Below are 23,837 nucleotides of genomic sequence, written 5' to 3'. Positions count from 1 at the left end.
TTGGTTTTGACACAAAGGAGATAAGCAAGTGTGTCTATATGTGTGTGCGTGCGTGTGTGTGTGTGTGTGCATGTGGGGGTGTGCGTGTGTGTGCATGTGAGTGGGATAAAACTAGGTTAACAACAGTTGATCAAAGAATTTTTTGTACCACAGTTAACGGTCGCTGTAACAGTTGCTAATAGAGATAATAGAGATAGAGGGAGAGCGCTCTTCACTCAAAAGTACCCATTCTTTCAAGAGATTATTCTTTCGAGACAATATCTGCAGCAATCTGCTTTGTGCTTGGAAAAAATATTAAAAAGTACCTGAAAAAGCAAGAAGAATGGATAAAGCAAAAGTAGCCATGTTTCAAGCAGGAACATATAGTAGATAAAAAATACATTATTTGAATTTTTAGATGCAACAATATTTAAAGGTAAAGTATGTAACTTTCTGGAGGTGGTATGTGACCAGCATTATTCCATAAAAATGGAAATTTAAAAACATACTTCGAAACATTCACCATGGAAACATTTCAATGGAAACAAGCAGTAGGAGGCCTTTCCCCAGGTCAAATAAAAGTCAGGTTTGTAGAGATGAAAGCCCGCTCAGATGAAGGACTAATGTTTTTTTTATTTTTCAGAACAGCACAATTTTGTCTATTTTTTGGCTAAAACGTTACATACTGTGGCTTTAAAGGTGCACTGTGTAACTTTTCTAATGGAAGTTCCCCCACCTGCTTGCCCGCATACTATTTCTTCATCTGGAATGTCTAACAGTAAGTCATTAAATATATTTTCCACAAAGCCAAGTTATACGTCAGATTTGTGTTAGCTGAATAAATGGAAGATAAGATACATTTAACGCCACACTATGGAACATAAGTGAGGCAATATCATCTTCATTTAGACAAGCATGTAGCAGACCCTGCTCTAGAAAGGTTAGGTAGTTTACCTTTAAAAATCATTTATATTCTTGTAAGTTTGAGAAAAATGACTGATGTTCTTGACTTGACTTTGTGGTTTAGTGTAGGAGTGAGGAAACAGGTGCAGTGGCTTATCCTTGCAGAGTACACCTTGGTCAGATCATTTGTATCAGGTTCCCACTAAAACACTAGGACTCAGTGGCGGTTCTCTTAAAACGTGTGAACATGAGCTGTCTAAGCTACTGACAAAACCATTTTTCTGCTCAGAGACATTTGAGCTGGTAATTTTATGAACCATTATGCTATAAGAATCTATCTGCCTTTTATAGCACAAAGTCATTCACAAGTTTGTTTAGCCATTATGGTATTTCTCACCCAGTCCTTTAAATGTATCTAATCGGACTGCTGTGATATCGGTCAATACAAAAAATAATCGGAATTTAACTCAATACTGTACTTGGCTGTTCTATAAAGAAAATAATTTTCAATGCAAGTTATAGATGCCAGCTGTAATAAAAGCTAAAATCAAGAAAGATACATATATACTGTATAACTTTTTCAAACCAGTCTTTAGTGCTGCCGTAGCTTTACCTTCACTGTAGCCGGGTGTGTATGGCTGTGGGCTGGCGCTGTCTCTGTCCTCTGTGGAGTCCTCTGGGTCTGAAGCTCCGCCCTCTTCTCCGGAGAGGCTCATGTTGTCCGCGTTGTTCTCCTCCCCGCTGTCCAGATCACCCATGGACCCTGAAAACACAAAACAGTCAAAATTTCATACAATAATTTTATGTCAAGTAAGTATAGACATGAAAAGAAGATTTTCAGTAACACTTTATAATAACTACAACTACAAACATGGTGAAAGTCTTCATTCATTCAGGATTAGTAACTACTTATTAATAACTTAACCCTAACTCTAACCTCAAAACATCTTAATTAAGTAGTTTCTATGTCTGAATTGTTCTCAATAAACTATGTGTTCATTAAGAAACTATTATAAAGTGGTACCTGATTTTCAAATGACACATAACCTGTTGTATGTATTAATCACTGAGACTACGGTTTTATAGGTTCATGCTTTTAAGTTTGTTTTATTCTTTTTTATTCAGTGTGTGATAGGCAGAGCTCTGGATCTGAGGACATAATAACTGTGAGCAATTTACACTTACAAATAACAGTTTAATTATGTTCCTGGAGCCTTAAGTCCAAACAAAAAAAAATAATAGAAAGCTACTTATGCTAATACTTTTGAAATCGCCTGAACGCTGCGTGCCTGTTTTATAAGTGTCCTCTTGAGAATAAAAACACATATGAGATGGATTGGACACAGTGAACGCTCTAATCCAGCAGATTAATAGCAGAGTGCCAGGACACCTCCTAGCCTGATCCCTATCACTTACACTGCTATAGTCCCCGCTGACCACAGTAATTAAGACACTACTTCTCATCTATTTTAGCCCCTTTGAAGATTACATCCAAAATATGGAGACGGCTAATATGGAATTAATGGGACTTTCTTAAATTGCTTTATTAATAATAGGTTTTCGATTGGGTGATTATGCCAGACAGAGCTAAACGCTGAATTAACTTGTGATATAGAAAATGATTTAGTGGTGTGAATTATTGTCTCACAGGTACAAGTATAAATTCTATCTTAACCATTTGCATACAGCTACTTTCACAATCTCAATACATTTCGTTGGATTTGTCTGTTGTGAATTATAAAGTACTACTAATAAATTAAATGTAAGCATTCTTGAATTGTTTTGAGAGTAAAATACGTCATTAAAAGGCCAAAGAATGAGAAAAATGTATGGAGATAACAATCCAGCATGAAATGAAAACAAGTTCAGACTGATAAGAGTGCCTTTATGCAGCTATTTTATGGAAAGGTCCAGAAATTCAAGTCAGGTTATTTTAAAATTCATTAACGAGCTTCACTTTTCCTGGATATAATTTGTTGTACTTTTTATGATGACTGTGTAAACATACAGATTACTCTTTAGTTCCATATAGAAATAGAACATTAACCTCTAACTCCATCATAAGTGCTCAAAAACAACTTTGTACTTCCGCTCATTTATTTTAGCACACTGTTTCTTTAATAGCATTGCGGGGTGGGGTGTGAAGAAGCAGTGAATGATGTAAACCACACAAACAAAAGAATATTTTGGGGATACTACATGCAGCATTATCGACCCATGTACTTGCCCGAGCTCAGACAGGTTGTAAATTAATTTCTGATCCTGTGTTATAACCAGTGCGGGGATTGTTCATGGTCTAAAGCCGTGACTGGGGGCGTATATATTTACACCGCTGGAACAAAAGGCCTCTATAATCTATACAAAGCACACAACAATAGGCGTGAATAAAGACGGGTGCGGAGAAAGGGAGAGGCAATTTTTCTAATTCTGTTAATTTCACTTCCAAAGCAATTAAAAAGCAGGCGCGGAGATAATGCTTGGAAACAATCGCCGCTGACAAAGTGTTTCTGTCTTTGTAAAGGAAACATCTTTAGGCTAATTTCAACTTCCACGCCTGCATGCTCCGCTCTCTCATTTCAGATAAAAATTAACACTGCGAGATTTGGACCCGGAAAAAAAGAAAAAAAGATCGATCCGGTACACAATATTTTTAGAACGAGGTCCATCTAATTTTCAGTATCTATAAGGGCATTTCAGACAATTAATTTTGCTTTAATCAAAATTGTACAAAGCCAGTTCAGAGTCGGAAATTCCAATTAAATTCCCCGGTTAGTTAAAATGGAAGTTATGAGTTTTTTCTTCATTACTGGCTGTGGTTTTAATGAATCAATCGCTGCATCACTGCTTTCAGACATCAAATGGTCTGGAAAAGTTTTATCCAAGGAGAAGTAGTACAGGCTGGGTATATGGATAGCAGGCCTGTAGTGATAAGTGAGAGGCGTTAGACTTCATTTAGCCTGTTTTAATTGTGACAGAGTGATATCCACAGTAAAATGAACTCAACTGTGGTGCAATCATAGAAAGACATGTGTATCTGTGAACCAGGGACATTTGTTAAAAGAGGAACAGTCCAAGAACAAAGCCCAAAGCTGCACTCGGGCCTAATCTAAACGAAAGGCCAATATATAGTGTGGTATAGTGAGATTTGCAGTGTAAAAGGAAAGGCACTTTTTCAGTTTTGTAATCAAGTTATTACAGACTTTTTGTTTGTGCCAAGATGTGCTTGAACAGAATCATAAAAGGTGTAGCCAAATAGAGCTGCATTTATAAAATTCCATAAAAAACAAAAATAAACAAATAAAATTAAATAAAAGCACATTAGCTCAAGCTAATAATTTGCAATGTCAACCACCAAAAACTAAACCTAAGAATGAAGATTATGCAACATAATGTAATTTATGGTAAATTACACACACATTTTTATTGCTTTGCTTTTCCACCTTCCAGGCACTCAAAGTGCTTTACATCAAGAAACCACTCACCTATTCACATACACGTACATACACCAGTGTATGCAGACACTAGGGGCGAGGTGAGTTAAGTATCTTGCCCATGGGTACAACGGCAGTATTCATTTGTGAGAGCAAGAAATGCACCGCTAACCTTCGGATCAGTGGACAAACACTCTATCAACTGAGCTTCTGCCGTCCCTAACATTATACAATATTTATGCAACTTTTCTGGCTACCTTGTCTGAAATGCTTCACAGTATGGCATTTAACTTACTGTATCTGTCACAAAGGAGACAAGCAGGCAGCTTACTTTTGACCAGAAAAGTTCCATTGTGCATTATTAACACTATAAACTTAAAAGGCTGCCAAAGAATTATTAAAGTTTTTTTTTACAAAACTAAGATGTAATGTGTTTTTGTAAGACTCACGGCCATTGCACACAGTTTAGTAATTTGAAAATTTGTCACCTAATTCTTTAAAGTTATTGTTTATATTGTCTGTTATGTTGTCGTCACAGTGATTTGTCCTCTCCACATTTCCCAGTGCAGATCTGTAGGACTGTGTGTCTGTGAGAGCCCACAGAACAAAGTGTGCTGTAGTGATGAAGGCAGCACAGATACGGCTTCATTAACAGAGAGTCCACATCACACCGCAGCTCCACGCTCCTCACATGAAACAACACACATCAAACTCTGAAGCACAAGAGCCATTATTAAACTCAAAACACGCGCTAACGGCCTCTCCAGCTACCTGAGAGAGGCCCTCACCATCACACAGGCACTTCACCCATCAGCTAGTTTTTACCATAAACGACAAGTACTAGGCAATACTTGTGTTGAAACTATATTTGTGTAGGTATCAATATTGAAAATGCTAAACAAATAACAAAATACTCAACTCTGAATAGCTTTAGATTTTTGAAAAACAATTGGTTATAATCTTATCTATACCAAATTATCACTTTTGAAATGAGAAGAACATCAATACTACAACACTACTGAAACCTACAAACCTAAACATTGTTATTAAAATTAAATAAATAAAATCACCATAATGTGTATTTTTTTAAATTGAACCTCAAACATTGTTATTATTGCAACTATTACAAACTCCTATCACACTCTTAAGTCACCACACCAGATTTACTGCAGTAAAGTACTTCACCCAAGACTTGTGCCTCTTTATGCTCAAACGCAAATATTGAGGACACCAGCTACAGAATTTTGAATGTGTTGCTTGGTTTCTTTGCTGCACACACTGAAATGCTGAAATAAAGTGCCCACATCAGTCACTTGATTAATCTAATATCAGCCTGGACCTGTGATGTGAGCACAGTCTATTGATTACTGTGGAGCGACAAACTCAGGTCCACCATAGATTCATTCCACAGATCTGAAATCCTAGGAATGTATTGACTTCCTGCTCATCTCCACATCACATCTGATAGAAAAGTACCGAGAATATAAACTGTGTGGGTCAAAAAAACTGTAGGCTATATTCTTGAATCTTGAAGTCAAACAGCAAGGTGGCACAGACAAAGCTGCATCATTAAAAGTGTACTTTGCAACTTTCCTGATGAAGGCTGTGTCACCGGCCTGTCTCCATTGAGATGTTATTGCTTTGCCTGGAATGATCCACACTATGGCATTAAACATATCCATCTCCATGGAGACAAGCAGGTGACACATTATACATTATTTTAAGTGAAGATAAATTTTTATTTTTAAAAATATAATTGCTGATTGGAAAATAACAAGGAATGAAGAACCTGCTTCACATTAACATGAAACAAAAGTTGAAAAATGAGTTGAATGTGAAGAGATTTCTGGTGAAAATGTGTGAACACAGCAGGATGCCACATCAAAGTCAAAGTCAGAGTAAACAGAGTGCATGAGGGCAGCGCAGCAACATGGGCGCCTGATTCAGTCATGTTTGAAAAATCAAACACAAACCTTACTAAAACCTTACTGTTTTAGTTTTAGTTTTTCCTTGAGTGATGCAGAAAAGAGGGAGCCACTATCTGTGTGAATGGTCATGTATATTAGCTGTTAATTAGTTACTTATGTCCTTTATCACTGTAAAGTTTAGTGGATACAAGATTTGTGGATACAATTAAATGCAACTACTGCGGGAACTAGAATACATATAATAGAAGTATTATGTGAAACATTTATGAAGCAAAATGAATTAAACATTTCAACCTGTTCAAAAAAGTAAACCTTGTTAAGTAAACCTAAATGTGAAGTGCTTTTTTTCTGTAGCTGTTTGTCACATTAACTTTATCTTTCAGAGAGTTTTTCTTCATCAAGCTGGTAATGGATTTGACCGTGGAAATGGAAAAAAAAAAGGAAAGAAACTGGAGGATTTCATGAGCCTGTCTTTGTTTTGTGTTGATAATTGCGAGGAATCGTCAACTCATGTGGTTTGTAACACTGAAATTTGATATTGTGAAAACTATTGATAACTTTGCACTATTATTCTACAATGTAATATCGTGGATTGGTGTGTAAAGTTTACAGCATCACTGAATTACATTTTGTGTTTGCAGATGTTGGGACAGTGAAATTTCTCAGATTGTTTTATTTACCTTTGTACTACTTTTAGTCTACAGCACTACTAACATCTGAGACCACTGCATACCACCTGACTTGTACCGTGGCACATTCACACTATCATTTATCCTCTCCTCCGTCCACTCCCCCTCTCTCTCTCCCTCCCTTCCCTCTCTCTCCCTCCCTTCCCTCTCTCTCCCTGTCAGAGCCTGTTTTTTGGGGGGAGCGAGTGCGGGGCTGTGGAGTGACTGGGAGCGTCAGTGTGCGGATAGCTGCGAGCCGTTGGCGGTTATCGCCTCCTGCAGACTCTCTGTGCCGGTCTGATCTGTCTCCTCTTCATTAAGCAAATACGCCGACGTGGAAATGAAAACATAATAGCTATTTGATTTCCACAGAGATATTTTGCATATTGGTTCGGAGCTGATAGCGGAATTTCATCAAGTCGTTTTTTTCCCCTCTTCTTCTCCTACCACCTCCCCCCTCCCCCCGCGCCGTCCCTTTTTAAAAACTGAATTACTGAGCCGAGCTGGGCCGCCTCTCACTCGCATTTCCTTACATTGCTGGGAAGACGAGAGAGAGAAAGGGTGAAATCTAGTTCCCCAGGAAGACTACTTAAACGATTAAATATCCCCCTATTCTCGGCTTTTTTGATAACAACGAACAAATTTAAAGAATTGCCAGTGCTTTAGGTTGGCTATACTAATCAGAGATAGGAAGGAGAAAATTAACTCCTTAATGAGCAGAGCGGTGGTGGCGATAAGGGTCCTGGGGAGACAGTGGAGAGGCGGAGAGGGGCACAGACACAGCAGATAGAGATATTAGTGGTCAGTCCTGAAGGGGGACTTAGGGTCCCACTAGAGGGCAGTAGACAGTGATAGCTGACCTCTAAGGGTGTATGTATTTAACCGTGGCCAGTGAGAGTGTCAGTGCCAAGAATAAATCAAATTACCTAATTTTAAATCAGGTCAATAGAAAGATTATAAGTTAATATTAGCTATGGTTTGGTAACTAGTAACATTTCAACCATCACAATACAAATGTTCTGATCATAAAACATATGTGCAGCTGTCACATGAGCCAGAAGGTCATCATGTGACAGGGGGAGAACGCTCTATCACACAAACTCTCTGAACTGCAATAAAGGCTAAATATACCAGCAGCAATGACACAAGACCATTTACATGATTTATTAGGCCCATTCATTCATTCATTACTAGGAAATCCAGTCTGCATTTCTTTTCAAGTATTCTTTGGCAGGATCAGAAACTGTCATTCCTCACACTCAAGGCCGCCTAACACCAACACACAATCATCAGAGCACAGAGCAGGTGTTCTCTGTCTGCAACACAAGTTCACACTTCACTCCTCTTTTACAAGTGGGATCAAACCCAATAATGAGATCATGCATTGTGTATGTGTTTGTAATCACAGGACGCATATTGAAATTGAGAGTTCAACTGCAAAGACAAAGAAGTGCCATTAAGAAATTTGGTGAGGCAGATGAACGTGCAATGGAAATATTACACCGACTTCATCAAATCCACTCAACTTTCACTGATATATCATGCAAAGCAGCAACAAAAATATTTTTCATCAATTTGCTTAAACTGAGTTACCAGAGAAAGAGAGATAGAGAGAGAAATAAAGAGAGAAAGAGAGGAGAGAGAGAGAAAAGAGAGGAGAAAGAAGAGAGAAAAACAGAGAGAGAAAAATAAGGGGGGAGAGAGGAACGTTAGCATACAGCTGAGCCCAGACCTCGGACTAGAAGTCAGGCATGCAGACGAGAAAGGCAGCCCGATAAGGCCCGCTGATAAAAGATAGAAAATAGCAGCAGATTTGAACTTTCCCACCGTCCTAAGATCCGCAAAGAGGGGGGAGGAGGGGCCATTCAAGAGCTTATTGAATCCTATCCTATCTCCAGCCATCCACCCCAACGCACACCCCTCCTGAATCCAAAAAAGCAAGGCCGTGGCGGGATACATGGTTGATACAAAAACAAAAGTGGGAGTCATCACATAGTTTTATCGCCAAGTATAAAATGAAGACTTGAATAAAAGGCATAAGGGGTCAAGGAGAGGTCGCGGTAAGCTTGTCTTTCCCTTTAAAAATGCACACAAGGTCGAAATGTGCACAGAGCTAGCATCGCTCCATCCTCTGGTCCTATCAATGGTGTTTCCAGCCATATCGCACTCCTCGTCTGTGCCGCTGATAGTGAAGCGGCCTTGAGTAGAATGTGAGAAGATTCTCACAGTTTGGGGAAGTACGATAGTGCGCGTGTGAAACGGACAGATCACATTCATTCACAAGGTTCAAAAAGCACCAGGGAGGAGGCATGAGATGGTCCACTTGTTTGGTCTGATTTGGTTTGTCCAGGTCTAGTCTGATCCACTGACCTTTTCATCTAAGTGGACAATAAAAGTTCCTTCCTCCAGTCTTGAAGGGCAGACTTTGGAGGAAGTATTTCTGTGTTCACTGGCAATGATTAAAAGTCATTAGGGGTTAGTAAGGAAACCGAAAGCAGTTATTATTTAATGATTAAATAAAATAAAAAATGTTGATCAATCAATATGTGGAAAATTGCAACCATAAAAGCTTCGTTTAAAAAAAAAATTGAAATGTTTTAGTTATAATGTAATATAAGGTATTGGACCATCAGTGAATGAAATATTCAAAAAACTAATGAAGTGGTTGCTGTCAGGATGTACAGCCTCATATAGCTGAAGAGATATGTTCTGGGGACTTGAAACCTGACAAACCATAGAAAGATGAATAAGGGATATAAATTAAATTATTTTGCTCAGTTCCAGTGTGCCCTCCCGTTACACCTACTCTCCATCCTCTCATACACAGCCTTGTTGGTTATGTGTCTACAGAACAGAAGACTAAACATAAAACACTTTTAGAAGCCAATACAGTCCTAGGACAGTGACACTTGAGATATGGCATTCACTGCTAGCTCTGAACATGTTATTATTGCTTTGTGGTCACATATCCACAGTGCTGCCTGTCATAACTTAATACATAATACAAACAAACAGACTTGATAAACCAATGATGTAAAGTAAAATCATAATTAGAAAAAAAATACCTTTACCAGAACTGTATTGTTAATTGTAAATATTAAGTTAGAAGAGGACAGCAATAATGAATAAGACATTATAAACCAGTTAACCTAAGTAACAATATCATAGACCAGTGGTTCTCAAACTTTGGACACCACCTAAGAAAATGTTTGGCCTTTCGAGCACCAGATCCAAACAAAGTCTAAAACAGGAATACTCTAAGTCTAACTTCAAGCTAAACCCAGGCTAATATTGGACTACACTTTTGCTATCCTAACACGGACAATCCCAAAGGAGGACAAACAAGTGGATTCAATTGACTGCACGTACCATAGTTTTAGAAACACTGTCACTGGCTCTAATAGTACCTTTATATTGTAAATACTGAATTACTATAAACATTGCTAGTAAAAGTAGTTTGTGACCAGCAGGTGGTGTGCAGGCTGTACCAGGCAGAAATACCACGAGAGCAGAAAAAGGGAGGGAGGGAGGGAGAGAGAGAGGAAGGCGGACAGCGGAGGGGGGTGCTGGGGGAGATAAAGGGCACACACTGATAGAGATAAAGACACAGACAAGTCGAGCTAAAGAAAAAACAAGAAACAACGGGGGGTGGGCTGCTTCGCTCGCACCGAAAGTGGGGGGCGCGCTCACAACTTGGGGCTTTGCATGTGTTATCTGCGCCTCTGTCACAAAGCTCCAAGTCCAAATAAAAATAGTGGTGGCAGCAGTGTGTCGCGGCGATAGGCCTCGGAGCGAACAGAGTGAAAGTAAAGGAGATATAAACGCGCTCCATGGCTGGCAACGCCACAGAAAGGGGCTGCGTTCAAGAGCGGGGCATCAGTGGAGCCCCCCACTGGACCGATAACATCATGTACCAATATGTGTGTCTGTGTTCATAATTACTACACACACACAGGCCAGCGAAGCCAAGACCACATCTCATCTCTCCGCCTCACCAAAAAGAAAGCACCGAGGCCCCTCCCCCCACTCCAAAAGTCACAACGGGATTTGTGATGGGAAAAATGTGCCTTCCTCAGATGATGGTCAGATAGAGCGCGAGTACAGCCCAAATGTCAGCGATGATAAATGGAAGGGTGCTGAGACAAGATCACAGTCACACAGAGTGAAAATACTGACACTGTAAAGGCATAGAACAGGAGAGGGCCAACAGCTGTCACCACTGTGTTTGAAGAATCTATCCAACTTGAGCTTTGGCATTCAAATCAGCACCATGGCTACAAACAAGCAAGCAAACACCTAGCTAGCCCGGGTCAGAGCTCATCCAACAGTGTCTAGTAGTAAATACACTAGTAGTGAATACAGCATGTTGCAGTGTATAGAGTTGAAATAATATGCTTAGGTATATATGATGGGACAGACACAACATCATTCATAATTTATACACAGCCAACAGGTGTTACAGTTTGAGAGAGACAGTTTTCAGATATAGGTTCAGTCAACATTCTCAATATCCTCTTGGGCCAGAAATTAACGTAATACTATATAAGATCTCATAATGTTTATATTTTTATTTACACAAAGCTGTTGTTTAGTTCATTGAAGTAATTAACAGGTAAAAAAAAAAAACATTTAGATTATTTTGTTATGTTTTACAGAAAAAAAAGCGCTATTGTCAGTCTCTACACTGGTATCGGTTGATATCGGAAGATACTAGACTGGATCAATGTATCTCATGGCATGTGGAAATAAAACTGATATAATTACAGCAACATAATTGAGAAATTTATAAATGTTTTTTGCTAGTCATGTCACTGAACTCATACCATCCTCACTTTAAAATTCCTCTCCCATCCAGTCTAGAACTTATTTTAAAAACAGAACAGAAAGGGAAGATGCCGCTATACTTGTTTTATTGGTAATCAAACAGTGCTGCTATACTTCTTATAGCTTATCAGCACTTCAAGTCTCTCTCCTACCTCATAGATATAAACCTGAAAGGAGCCTGGAGTGAGGTGTGGTTGCTCTGGGCCATGTCCTGACCTAGCCTCAGTTAGCTGCTGCGGTAGTCTGTACCTATAGGCCCAGGCCTCTTAGTTCTTAGCCTCATGTTTGTGCACATCTGAGTGTGCGCGGATGACTCCTGAGATTATTTTAATATCAGGCCGGTGTGGATTGCTGATAATGATTAAAGGCAAGGCCCGCTGGACTGAGAGCTGCTAGTACCTATCTGTAATTAGTAACCGTTCCCTATCACTGATAAGATAAACCACGCCTGACCTTTTCCATTTGGTCGCCATGGTAACCCCACACCCCCAACCCCGGAACTCCCCCCTTCTGTATTATTTTAGTGATTAAACAGCAAATAGTGGATGAGATGTGAGGCGGTGATAAGAGGGCTGATTAATAATAGTGCTCTACACGGTCCTGGGGGGAGGGGTCAGCATCAAATGGGCCTTTGTGGTGAATAATGGAAATTTAAGACAGAGTGAAATAAAAGCGAGGCATGATGAGAGTGTGAGGGGACAGGGCCACACTATAAGCAGCCACATATAAGTGCTGCGGCTGCTTTGCTGGATGAATAATGAATGGCAGGTCTCAAGGTTACGTTTAAGCTGTGGTTTGGAAGTGGACTCACCTCATATAAAGTGAACTGCTGATTGCATCACTGAACTAAACTTCCCCTGAAATTCATACTCACTACAAATGGCCTACTCCCATTATGGGTGACACAGGATGTGTTCTTACTATTTTATTAAGTAGCTGATCTGTGTCATGATAATTAGCCTTTTGCCTACATAATAACACATGTGGATAAACTGTTTATAATTCTAATAAAAAGTAGCAATGGGTCAGAGTTTTGTTTTAAAACCAAACGTTGTCTTTAATTTACAATAATTCACCTATTTCTGTGTAGCAATTTTATTTTGACAGCAATGTCATGGGGTCTGCTTGGTGAGATGCCTGGACAACAGTTGAATTATCAGCATTACATATTATTATTATTATTATTATTATTATTATTATTATTATTATTATTATTATTATTATTATTATTATTATTATTATTATTATTGTTGTTGTTGTTGTTATTGTTATTATCATTATTATTATAATAGAATCGCCTCAACAATGTCTACTTCCAGCCTCTCCTGCACAGGGTGTCCCTGTGACAGGATTGGCCCGTGTGCTGTATCAGTGCATTTACATTGGCAGGGAAACAGTAAGTGTCTATGCAAAGTGGGTGCAGTTGACTCAAAGGTCAGCGTGGGCTCTTGTCTGTCAGATGTGGGGAGCGATAAACACATCTGGACAGCAGGAGGCACATCTTCCCAAATCGGGACAGGAAACAGGGCTCAGAGGATACCTAGATTTTGCCCCATTATGCTCTGGCTCATAAGCAATCAGAAAGAAACAAACTGCTGAGTCCTGAGTGTTTTCTTTTTTTTTTTTTTTTTTTTTTTTTTTTTTACAAGATTAAAAAAGTAAAACAGAAATTAAACTTTATAAGTATAGACATAAATAAAATTACTGTTTAATATAATATATAATATATCTATATATATAACATTTAAATTGTGCTAAACAGGTCCACGTGAGTAGGGTCAGTGGGAGAATGTGATATGTGAGATAATGCATTCTGCTTGAATTCCAGCTCCTTAGAGGAGATAGTGTCGTCCATATACAGTGAGTGATGGGATCCGGATCAGATTCAGGTTGAGACTGGAGCAGGGTTTTAAAGGCACATATGCTGTATATGGTGATGCTAGAGTAAGCGAATTAGGCTGGGCTGACGGCTGAGGAGGCAAGAAGTCGGCAGAAAAGAGGATAATCTTTTATCTTTCCTCCTCCCAAATGATTCTGTGAGTCTGTATCTCTGACAGCTCCACTTTTGCCTCTTTCATTATTTATTTATCTATTTCTGCTTTGTGTGAATTCAGCTAAAATACTTCTAAAGTGCTTAATGACCCTATCGCCAGCTCAGATCTGCTGCCACATGCTGCCTTCTCGCCGCTTTTCCATTTTTTCTTCTTTTTGTCAAGATATTCTCTGGCCCAGCGCCGCAACGAGCTGCAACTTTATCAAAGCCACAGCGACACGGCTGATTATTGACAAATGATTCCTTCATAGAATGACATAGATGGGACCGTGTGTGGAAGCACCCTAAATGGGCACCCACCCCCAGCCGCCCTGAGGAGATGGTCGAGTGTCTATCTGATTCTATTAAGAGGTTGGTACTTGGGTGAACAAAGCCCCTCGCGGCCGCTACACATTAGCTGCCATTATACGCTCATGAACTTTGTCACAATCACAATGGTGCTGCACATTTTCTCTTTCTGCATACACTGATTCTGCTTTTGTGAACTTAAAAATTAGATCTTTCAGTTGTGTGTCAATGTGGGTGTACTGTCAGATTAGGGTTGCCAAATAATCAATACTAATACAAGTATCTAAAATTGGATACGAGCAGGTATCATGGTTTTATTGTGGTAGAATGGTCTTGAACTATATAACCACCTATTTGTATGAAATGTGGGCCTATATAACTATGCCAATAACATAGTTTGGTGGCAAGTTTACTATAGGACTGTATATTTCATAGATTTTTTTAAATACTATAATGGAAAAAGTTGGAAATTAAGTATGGTGATAAATCGTCATGAGATCCTTAACTGATTTGTGCAGCAACCATTGTATCATGTTTGTGAGACAATGGGTGTACTGTTATGAGGAACCCGGTGAGAACAACTAAATCATTAGTTGACTAAGAACTAATGTGATATCAGGCGTGCTCTTTGTAAAAGGCATGCCTTATCAGCTTTATCCTAATCGGGGGACTTTGAGGCCTGATGGAGCGATGGCAGTCAGATACGAGCTGTCAATGTGTTCACAGGGACGGAGACACTGCAAAGTTGCCAATGAGAACTTTGATACCAACACAACACAGCCAGTCCGAAGTATGGCCTGGAGATGACGTGCAAAAAGCAAACTTCAAACTATAGGGGGGCTAAATATTGCTTGGTATGTTCCTTTTTTATTGAGCATAACAATTCCAAATGGGGCCAAAATTTCACACCAGCCACAAGAGGTCAGTAAAAGGACAAATCTGACATAGTCTCCTAAACTCCTTGGTAGATAATGGTAAAGGATCAGAGCCCCAAATCACCACATTTTGACCCCTGGCCTACACCAACCAATTTCAGTCCTCCTCTTCATGTCGGTCCAGATTCGGAGCGCACGGTGGCTAACGGCTAACGAGGGTGTAGTTTCTTAACATTCATCATGGCTGAACTCTGAAACTTTATCAGCAGCGGAGAGCGGCGCCACAGCCCCGGCCCCGGCTTTCTCAGCTCTCAGATAGGGGCGATAAGACTCTGATAGATTACAGCCGATTGTTTTACTCCGGGGGACACTGCTGCTGCTCATACTAATACACAGAGAGACACAGAGGAGGAGAGAGGTTAGAGGGGTATGAACACGTACAATCAGGACAACTACGGCTATAACATAAAGAACACATTTTCAGAGAAATCTGCTATCGATCTGTCACTGCAAATCAAGATCAATGGTTGATAATGAGAAACACACTGGGCAAACTCATATGTGTGTAAACAGAATAGTTTTTCTAACCAAAACATCAGTAGCAATACAACTAAAACTGCTAATACTACCCTCACTACTGTTTCTAAAACTATCAAAAAACTTGACAAACTTTGAAATGCATATACAAACAACCTCAAGAAATAGATTTCCCATGCACAATAACTTAATAAAGTTTCCTAACATTAGAAAAAGTAACATTTTTTGGTGGATAAAATAAACACTGACTCATAACATGTAACTGCTTATCAGATTAGATATGAATTACAAGTTGATGCTCTTTCAGTTGTGAGAACACACTTTTATTAATTTGTTTTTTTTTTATTTTTCCATCTTTAATAATATGAAATTTTGGTTTAGTTGTTGGTGATGCAGCACTTGTCCCTGTTGGCGTGTAAAAGTGTTCATAGCCTGAACTGTGGTGTGCACGTCAGCAGTGCAAGGCCTACAAAGAGAATATAGGGCTGATGTGAGCGCAGCCGGAGGTGTTGCTCTTTGTTGTGCGTCCACAGAGAGCAGGGAGTGGACAGCTCAGAAAAAGGAGAGAAAACAGCAGAAAAAAGCTGCCTCTGATAAAAAGGCCCGATAAGACAGGAGTGTGTGTGTGGAGGAGTTGGTATCAGTCTTATCTATCAGTCTTTTTCACTGGGAGCCTGTGTTGTTTTAGCCCTTATCTAACAGAACCAAAATGCCAGGAACAAAAAGACAGAGAAGAAATGGCCCTGTGTGGATTATTCATGGGGCCAGCCGATAAAATGGTGATGCTGAAATCAAGACCACGAATGAGGCCTCACTCAGTCTTTCCCAGAATGCATTGTGTGGCTGATTTTTACAGTTAGATGATAATAGCAGAGTGAAGGTGGTGTATACCTCATTGTGCCCTTTCTGAAACCAGTGACTTCATACACAGGCTCTGGTAGGCCCAGATAAGACTCGAGACATGACCCAATGTTACCTTGTAGTGCACAGGCTTCAAAGCCATTCATTTATAACTCACAACTTTTGTAACTTTATAAATGTATAGATATTTGGATATTTGGAATTTCCCAGACTAATAAAGGCATATGCTATCTTGTATAGGCCTATAAATTAGGTAAATCAAAATAAGGTGATTAATGCCAATCAATGCCAAAACAGTTCAATAGACAAGTGTAATGTTCGAAACATGCTCAAAATACGTATCAGTAATATTTGCTGAATATGTCAATATTATATGTATTGATTGTTTATAAAATAAAACATCTATTCTTTTTACTGGAAGCAAGCTTATATTTTTTTCTTTTGTAGGTTAAATTAAATACAAATCATACACTGGTTTTATCTCATGCCAACAGTCTCATCATATCTAATCCCAGTTTTATTTTTGTCCAGTTTTGTCAGGTAAGTTCTATAGGGGGTGGGTGAAAGTGTGAGACAGAGAGGGAGTGGCCCTTATGTTTCACACTTGACCCTCTGTTTAACCGTAGGTCTCCTACTGCCCCACTGCACTACTCCGGGGGGGAGGGGGGGGCTCATGTTACTTACCTAATGTGCTTCATATACTCTGCGTCTGTCAAAAGGTCAGGCATATTGCAATTAAAAATATACATTTCTTTACAATGCTGTTTATTCACTCTCATGTAGCAGTTATCTCAGGGGAGGGGACTGCAGCAGATCTGAGGCTGGTGTTAGATATGCCTGGACATAGGCTGACCCCGGTGACCCCTAAGAGACTCTCTGACCTGTCCTTGACCCAAATTATACATTTCAGATTATACTCTCCATGTGTACATATGATGTACTTTTTGTATAGTCCATCAAATGGAGCAGCAGACTCCTACCCACAAGCTTAATTTTTTGGCTAAACTGCCTGCTCAGTCTATCCTCATCGCTCATCATCACGCACTCAAGCCACTGCCCTGACACCGCTCAGAACCAGCCAGTGCAGAGCTCACAGACCACTTACCTATTCAACCACCCTGCTTGCCCATCACCAGTCTCACCAACATGTATACCTTTGGCATGCAAAGTGATTAAACCAACTCTTCTTTGTGATTCTGACCCTCCAAAGCATCGCCCGTCATCCCCTGCTGGTGTCTAAACACCAAAGCAATGTTATCACCTTCCCATTGAATTCATTTCTGTCCAGACTGAAATATCTACGCACCATTTCCATTCACTAGTAATCAGTAGTGTTTTGAATTAGCGGTTAGTTATATTGGAATGCAAAACAGAGCAATCTAATAATAGCTCACTGATTTCTTATATGAAAACTAGAATAAGAGATATATAACATTTTTGGTATTCATGGTGCCACCTCTTGGCTTGGTTCCACACTACAGCTTTTGAACAGCATCTGTGCTAGCAGGTCTGTATTGTAGCAGACAGTGGCCATCAGCAGTAATCTGATGTATATTCACAGAGTGGTAGATATTTGTGAGAAGTGGGAAAACTATTTCACACAGACTTATCCAGAGTGTAAGACAGAATGCCTGTGTGGTCTAATCTGCCAAGGTCAGTCAGTGTGGCCTGGACGACAACAACATGTTATTCTACTGCAGCAGCATCCAGCAGCTCCCATCAACAACAACAATCACACACCATAACATTTACATAAGACTTGAATACACTGGGGTACTTCAAATGTGTTATAAACTACATCAAAATCTAAGAACTGAATGGGGGTGCATGGGTATTTTCACAAATTTGAATAAGACCAATCTTTTTTTAGTATAGTATATGATATATAATTTTTTCCATTATAAATTTTATCAGTTCTATTTGGAGGATTTTGTACTTTAAAGAATATACTCAATATGGAAATACTGCACATCTTCGAAACAACATTCACAATCATGATTTTATCCATATTTTGATACATTTCCCACCTCTAATTCAGTTTGGTGATGGCATTTATGAAACGCTGATAGCAGGACAGATAGGAACAAGTCTGAACAAAAGTATGGATTGGCTGAACTGTTACTCATTGCCTATGCTTGGTCTGTATCTGGGTGAAGGTTGAGGAGACATAGGAGGTCAAGGCACATATAAGGTAGGATAGGCATCAGAAAATGCTTTTCAAAGTGGGACTTGATGATAAAAGCTGGAGTTTAGTTTGCTGCCTCCTGACCTCAGGCTTTTAAATCCTTCATCTCAATTTACCTTTCAAACTCCTCCTAAACAGGAGCAGTTTTCCACTCCACATCCCTGTACACTAAACTCCTCAGACTCACGTCTAGTCCAGCACAATGGCCTCCCCACTTCAGGCCTGCTTTAGAGAAATGAAAAGAGGAACGTTTTTTTCTGCTTTTCTGTCGCACCCCACCCTTTTCTCGATAGAAAGAAGGAGAGGAAGAAAAAAAACATAATTTATCTGTGTATTATCAAGAAAGGCAGACACTTTAATCACTCAGCTATGAAGTCAGTATTTCCATTCTTATCAGCGGCAGGAGTGGAAATGGAGAGGAGATAGCGTTGTGGGAGCCCATCGGTGGGCAGGAATGATAATGGGGGGGTGGGGGTGAGAGAGGGAGGTGGGGGGGCAGGGCTTCGGCTATTGGACCGCTGTGTCAGCTCTATCTGCAGCCATTATCAAGGCTCTTATCACACTCAGCATCAGGCTCGCTGTAATGGGGCCAGTTCAACTTTCCACATTATCATAGCGCCAAGACCTGCTTCACCAAGGCTAGGGGTCTGGCTCAGACACACAGAGGGGTGGAGGGTGGTGGGGTGGGCTGAAAGAGGGGTGATAGAGGTTTAAAATGGATGCTCGGATTCATCTGAGGAGGTGGAGGAGGTGAGAGCAGCCCATGGAGGAATCTGAATCCACTTCTGCGACTGTTGTTGAAGGCTGGAGCGTGGTGACATTGAGTTGCTCCTTGTTGCGTCTACACTCCTCAGGCCTGTTTAGCTTCTCACTCCTAACTTTACCAATCCCCATCCTAATGAAGACCAATACTGAGTTAACTTGACAACATTATATCACACAACACATCAAAAGTGAAATGCAATCCCCCTTCAAATGGGCCTGATCATACACAGTTAGTAATCTCTCATGCCATTCTTGAAGTCTGGCATTTGCATATGATGATTCACAAATGTCATGTTGATTGATTTTTATATAATTTAAAGAAAGAAAAGTAGCAGTCAACTGTGCTAGTCCAGGGTGTAGATTTTTTCAGAGCATTGGTCACCTGTGTGTCCACATACAAACACAGTATGGAGAGATGATTGGCAGTTCACTTATCAGAGGTAGAGGCAGAGAGTTTACACAAGCACAAAGCCAGCCACAGCAGTGCATCCGAGCAACACACAACCCCTCACAAACTCACCTTCCACATAATCACAGCAGAACTCATCATGCACACTACTGGCCTCTGTTGGTCACATTGAGAACTGCATGGCAACAGCAGCACCACAGTACCAGTGTCCCTGCTCTATGTGAATGGGAAAACATGGGTAGGAGCCAGTGGTCTAGACCTACTGCGTGGAGGTGTATCCTACTTAAATCCGATGTCTCTTCTTTCTTCTATTGTTTTAGCTTTAGAATGCTCATTATCATCCATTTCCTCCTCTTGCTGTTCTATCCCTTTTCTTCCTGGTCAGTCCACATTAAAAACAGAACTGTCATTGGTAAAATGAATGTAAAATGTACTAAGAGGGGCATTTTTATTTGATTAAAACAAGAAATCGCATACAGGCGTGTCATAATAATACAGAAAAACAATATCAATTAATATTTAAAATGATTTATCTATTGTACTTTTTCATTGCACTCATTTTACATTGTAGATAAAATTTTTGTACAACATGGTCATATAGAAATGGTTACAATATGATCACTTAGAGAAGGGGACACACCACTGGGATTAATGATCTTTAATATTTATTATAGTGTAATGCCAAAATATGTTATTAAGACAGCTTTGGTCCCCCAACCTGAAGGTCGGAGGATCACGTCCTGCTCAGACCAAGTCCCGCTCAGACCAAGTCCCGCTCAGACCAAGTCCCGCTCAGACCAAGTCCCGCTCAGACCAAGTCCCGCTCAGACCAAGTCCCGCTCAGACCAAGTCCCGCTCAGACCAAGTTCTGTTGTTGTGTCCTTCGGCAAGACACTTCACCACACTTTCACCGCCTAGTATGAAAGTGGTGTGCGCATGAATGATTCGAGGTGGTCGGAGGGGCCGATGGTGCAGATTGGCAGCCTCGCTTCCACCAGTCTGCCCCAGGGCAGCTGTGGCTACAATAGTAGTTTACCATCACCAAGTGTGGAAGTGAATGAATAATGACTATAGTGTAGCGCTTTGAGAGGCTTTGACAAGCCTGTAAAGCGCATTACAAGTGTAAGGCATTATTATTAATATGGTAAAACCAAAGACTCTGAATGCCTGATGCTCTATTACAGGGGTGTCAAACACATTTTCACCAAGGGCCACATCAGCAAAATGGCTGCTCTCAAAGGGCCAGATGTAAAATAAATCCAACTTTTTTTTTACTTTTTAATTAACTTTTTCTGTATTTATTACGTATTCAGGTTACAAATATTGCATATGCAGTTGCCTAGATGTAAAAATATGGCTGTGTAACTGCGTATCTCCTCATAAATTGAGATTTTAAGACCATCATACCTTTTAATTTAACCTGTCGAGGACCACATAAAATTATGTGGAGGGCCACATTTGGCCCGCGGGCCTTGAGTTTGACACATGTGCTCTAGTATATTTGGTGAGGAGTGTAGACTTTTCTAGATTTTGAGTTGTATGTTCACTTGACACACTAACAGCAACAGCAGCGGGTCAGAGGTGAAAGTGTTAAATGCATGTGTTCTTTGTTCTTTATTCTTACAGACACAAAGCCACTTCTGAACTTTGACCTCTGCAGCCACACTTTCATAATACACTCCATGTGGGAATTGGACAATAGGCTTTGAGCAACTGTTGCACTACCAGGAGTGCGTTTGTGTGTCTGTTGTAAAAGCAGGTCAGGCTGCGTTGTTTGCTCAGGTTAGCTTAACACCCCGGAACAGGGCGCTCACACAGTAGGAGCAAATGGAAGTCTTATCACTGCTCACGATAGAGAGGGGGAGGGGGGCCATAACACTATAACTTCTATAGCACACACAAAAGGGACATGTCTAGTGTGAGTGCAGTACTGACCAAAGAGCACAGGGAACACAAACTCTGGAGAAGACATTTTAACTAGGGCAGTAACTGGGCTACTAAGGCTGCGAGATTAGTCACAATCAAATCAAAACTGAATTTGAATGGATGTAATTGGCAAATCGCTAAATTTTTTAAGTACCATAATTTCCTCCACAAACACCAAAATATCCCGTCTTATTCTGCTTAAAAACTGCTAACCCTGTACAAACCTTTTCTGAAATGTGATTCTTGTATTAGTTCATATTTCAGTCTTTTTGTCAATTCAAATGTGACATTTGAACAAAATCCTATTATTAAAACATAAATCGTAAATCTAATCGTAGTTGCAATGCTTGTCGGAAAAATCTGTTATATATTTTCCTCAAATTGCTCACCCTTTAGATAGTATATACCAGTAGTAGGGTTGTTGAAAGTAGGTATTGACAATCAAATATCAATAGTAAAACTAGTATCAAAACTAGATTCCAATTTGAGCCAATACTGATACTAACAATAATCACAGGACATAATTTGACCTTTTCTGAACAGTCTTATAGAATGATCTAGTATTTAGTGTAGAAATTGATGTTCTATTGTTTAAAGAGTATTGTCATAGTATAGTAGAGCAGAGTAGAGTATATTGTGATTATTACTTTTCAAAATTGAGTTTGAATATTTATTATAGTGACAAGGCTACTATATAGTCAGGATCAATTCAAAAGTTTAAATTAAACCACTGAACATATCTTTTTGGAATTCACATGATCACATCATTACATTTTATTACATTGTCATATATAGACCACTGCTACATAAAGATTTAGTGACAGAGTTGGCAAAAGTCAGCTTTATACCCTAAGATTTTAAATGTGTTAGTTTTATAAGACAATAAAAGAGCAAAAGAATAGCAAAAACAAATGATGTACTTCCTGTCATGTTTTTAATATGCCAATCTTCATTGTGCCCTCATAAGTTTGTTGTCTTTGCAAACAAACTGTCCCAATACAAAGCTATAGAATTTACAATACCAGAATGTATGAGAAATATATACAATATATTATTCCACAAAAAATACTATTCATATATTGATATGAATCGAATGACTATGGACATTGTGTACTATGCAACAAGTTCAAGCCAAAAATATATACTGTACTCATGACTCAGTGACATGTATAGAGATAAGACATTTGCGACGCATGTGTGCAAATGTTGCACAGAACTTCAGCAACACTGTGGTTCAAGATAAGATAAGATGGACTTTATAGATGTAACGATGAAGAAATTCTCTTGTTAAAACAGCCAGTATCAGAACAGGATAAAGTGCAAAAAGCAAGGAAGTTTCATGAGCTATTATATATATATATATATATATATATATATATATATATATATATATATATATATATATATATATATATATATATATATATATATATATATATATATATATATATATATATATAAAAATAAAATATTTGTTTGGTGTGAACCTAATAGTCTGTGTGGATAATGTCAATTCTATTTTTAACTTAACTTAACTAAGTTCTCCAAAATAGCTGTTTGAAAAAGCCGTCCCTAACAGAAGTCCTTAGCATAAAAGTGCACTGTATTTAAAGGGAGTCACCCTTTACTGCTGCTGGGCCTGAGAACAGGTCACAGATGGCACATGAGGACACAGAGGAGATGGTGCTGTTGCTCAGGTTAAACAGCCTCCATCATAGTAATTGCCGCCAGAGCAAACACAATGCTATTCTCCAGACCAGCTAATGTTTTCTCTGCTCCCTCATCACAGGAGGGCAAAGGTCAAAGCGCTTACAACGGCACAGCATCGCAGAACCACAACTCACACACACTGCGGTCCTCTGGGTAAATAGCAGGAAGGGGTAATAAGTAATTTACACACGGAGCTAAAATGCAGCTTCCTTTGTAAACCTGACAACTTCCCCCTGTTCTCCATCTTAACACAACACGCGGCGCCCGCACCGCCACATGCACAATACAATATGGATTTATACACACAGTCACACTGATACTGACGGAAGCCAAGGCCACAAAGGAACTGCTGTTATGGCTCAACAAAAATGTAAGAAGTATAATTTTATCTGATGTAAGCAATCAACCCATAAAGGGTCCCAAGTATTCCCTGTGTGGGTTTCTGGTGTAAAGCTAATGCTAAATATGTAAAAGTTGGACCATGGTAATAATGTG

General features: G+C 39.5%; 1 protein-coding gene across 1 annotated transcript in view; it reads right to left on the bottom strand.

Moving 5' to 3' along the window:
- zfpm1 (zinc finger protein, FOG family member 1) overlaps positions 1-23,837 on the bottom strand; it is a 69,765-nt gene that overhangs the window by 40,310 nt on the left and 5,618 nt on the right. Inside the window, exon 2 of the mRNA XM_033967737.2 lies at positions 1,496-1,645. Within this exon, the coding sequence (XP_033823628.1) occupies positions 1,496-1,645 (150 nt within the window). The remainder of the gene's footprint in view (positions 1-1,495; positions 1,646-23,837) is intronic.

Source organism: Periophthalmus magnuspinnatus, chromosome 6, assembly GCF_009829125.3.
Source record: "Periophthalmus magnuspinnatus isolate fPerMag1 chromosome 6, fPerMag1.2.pri, whole genome shotgun sequence".
NCBI classification, from domain to species: Eukaryota; Metazoa; Chordata; class Actinopteri; order Gobiiformes; family Gobiidae; genus Periophthalmus; species Periophthalmus magnuspinnatus.
Note: the sequence above shows the minus strand (reverse complement) of the source record. Positions and strands in the feature narration are given on the sequence as shown.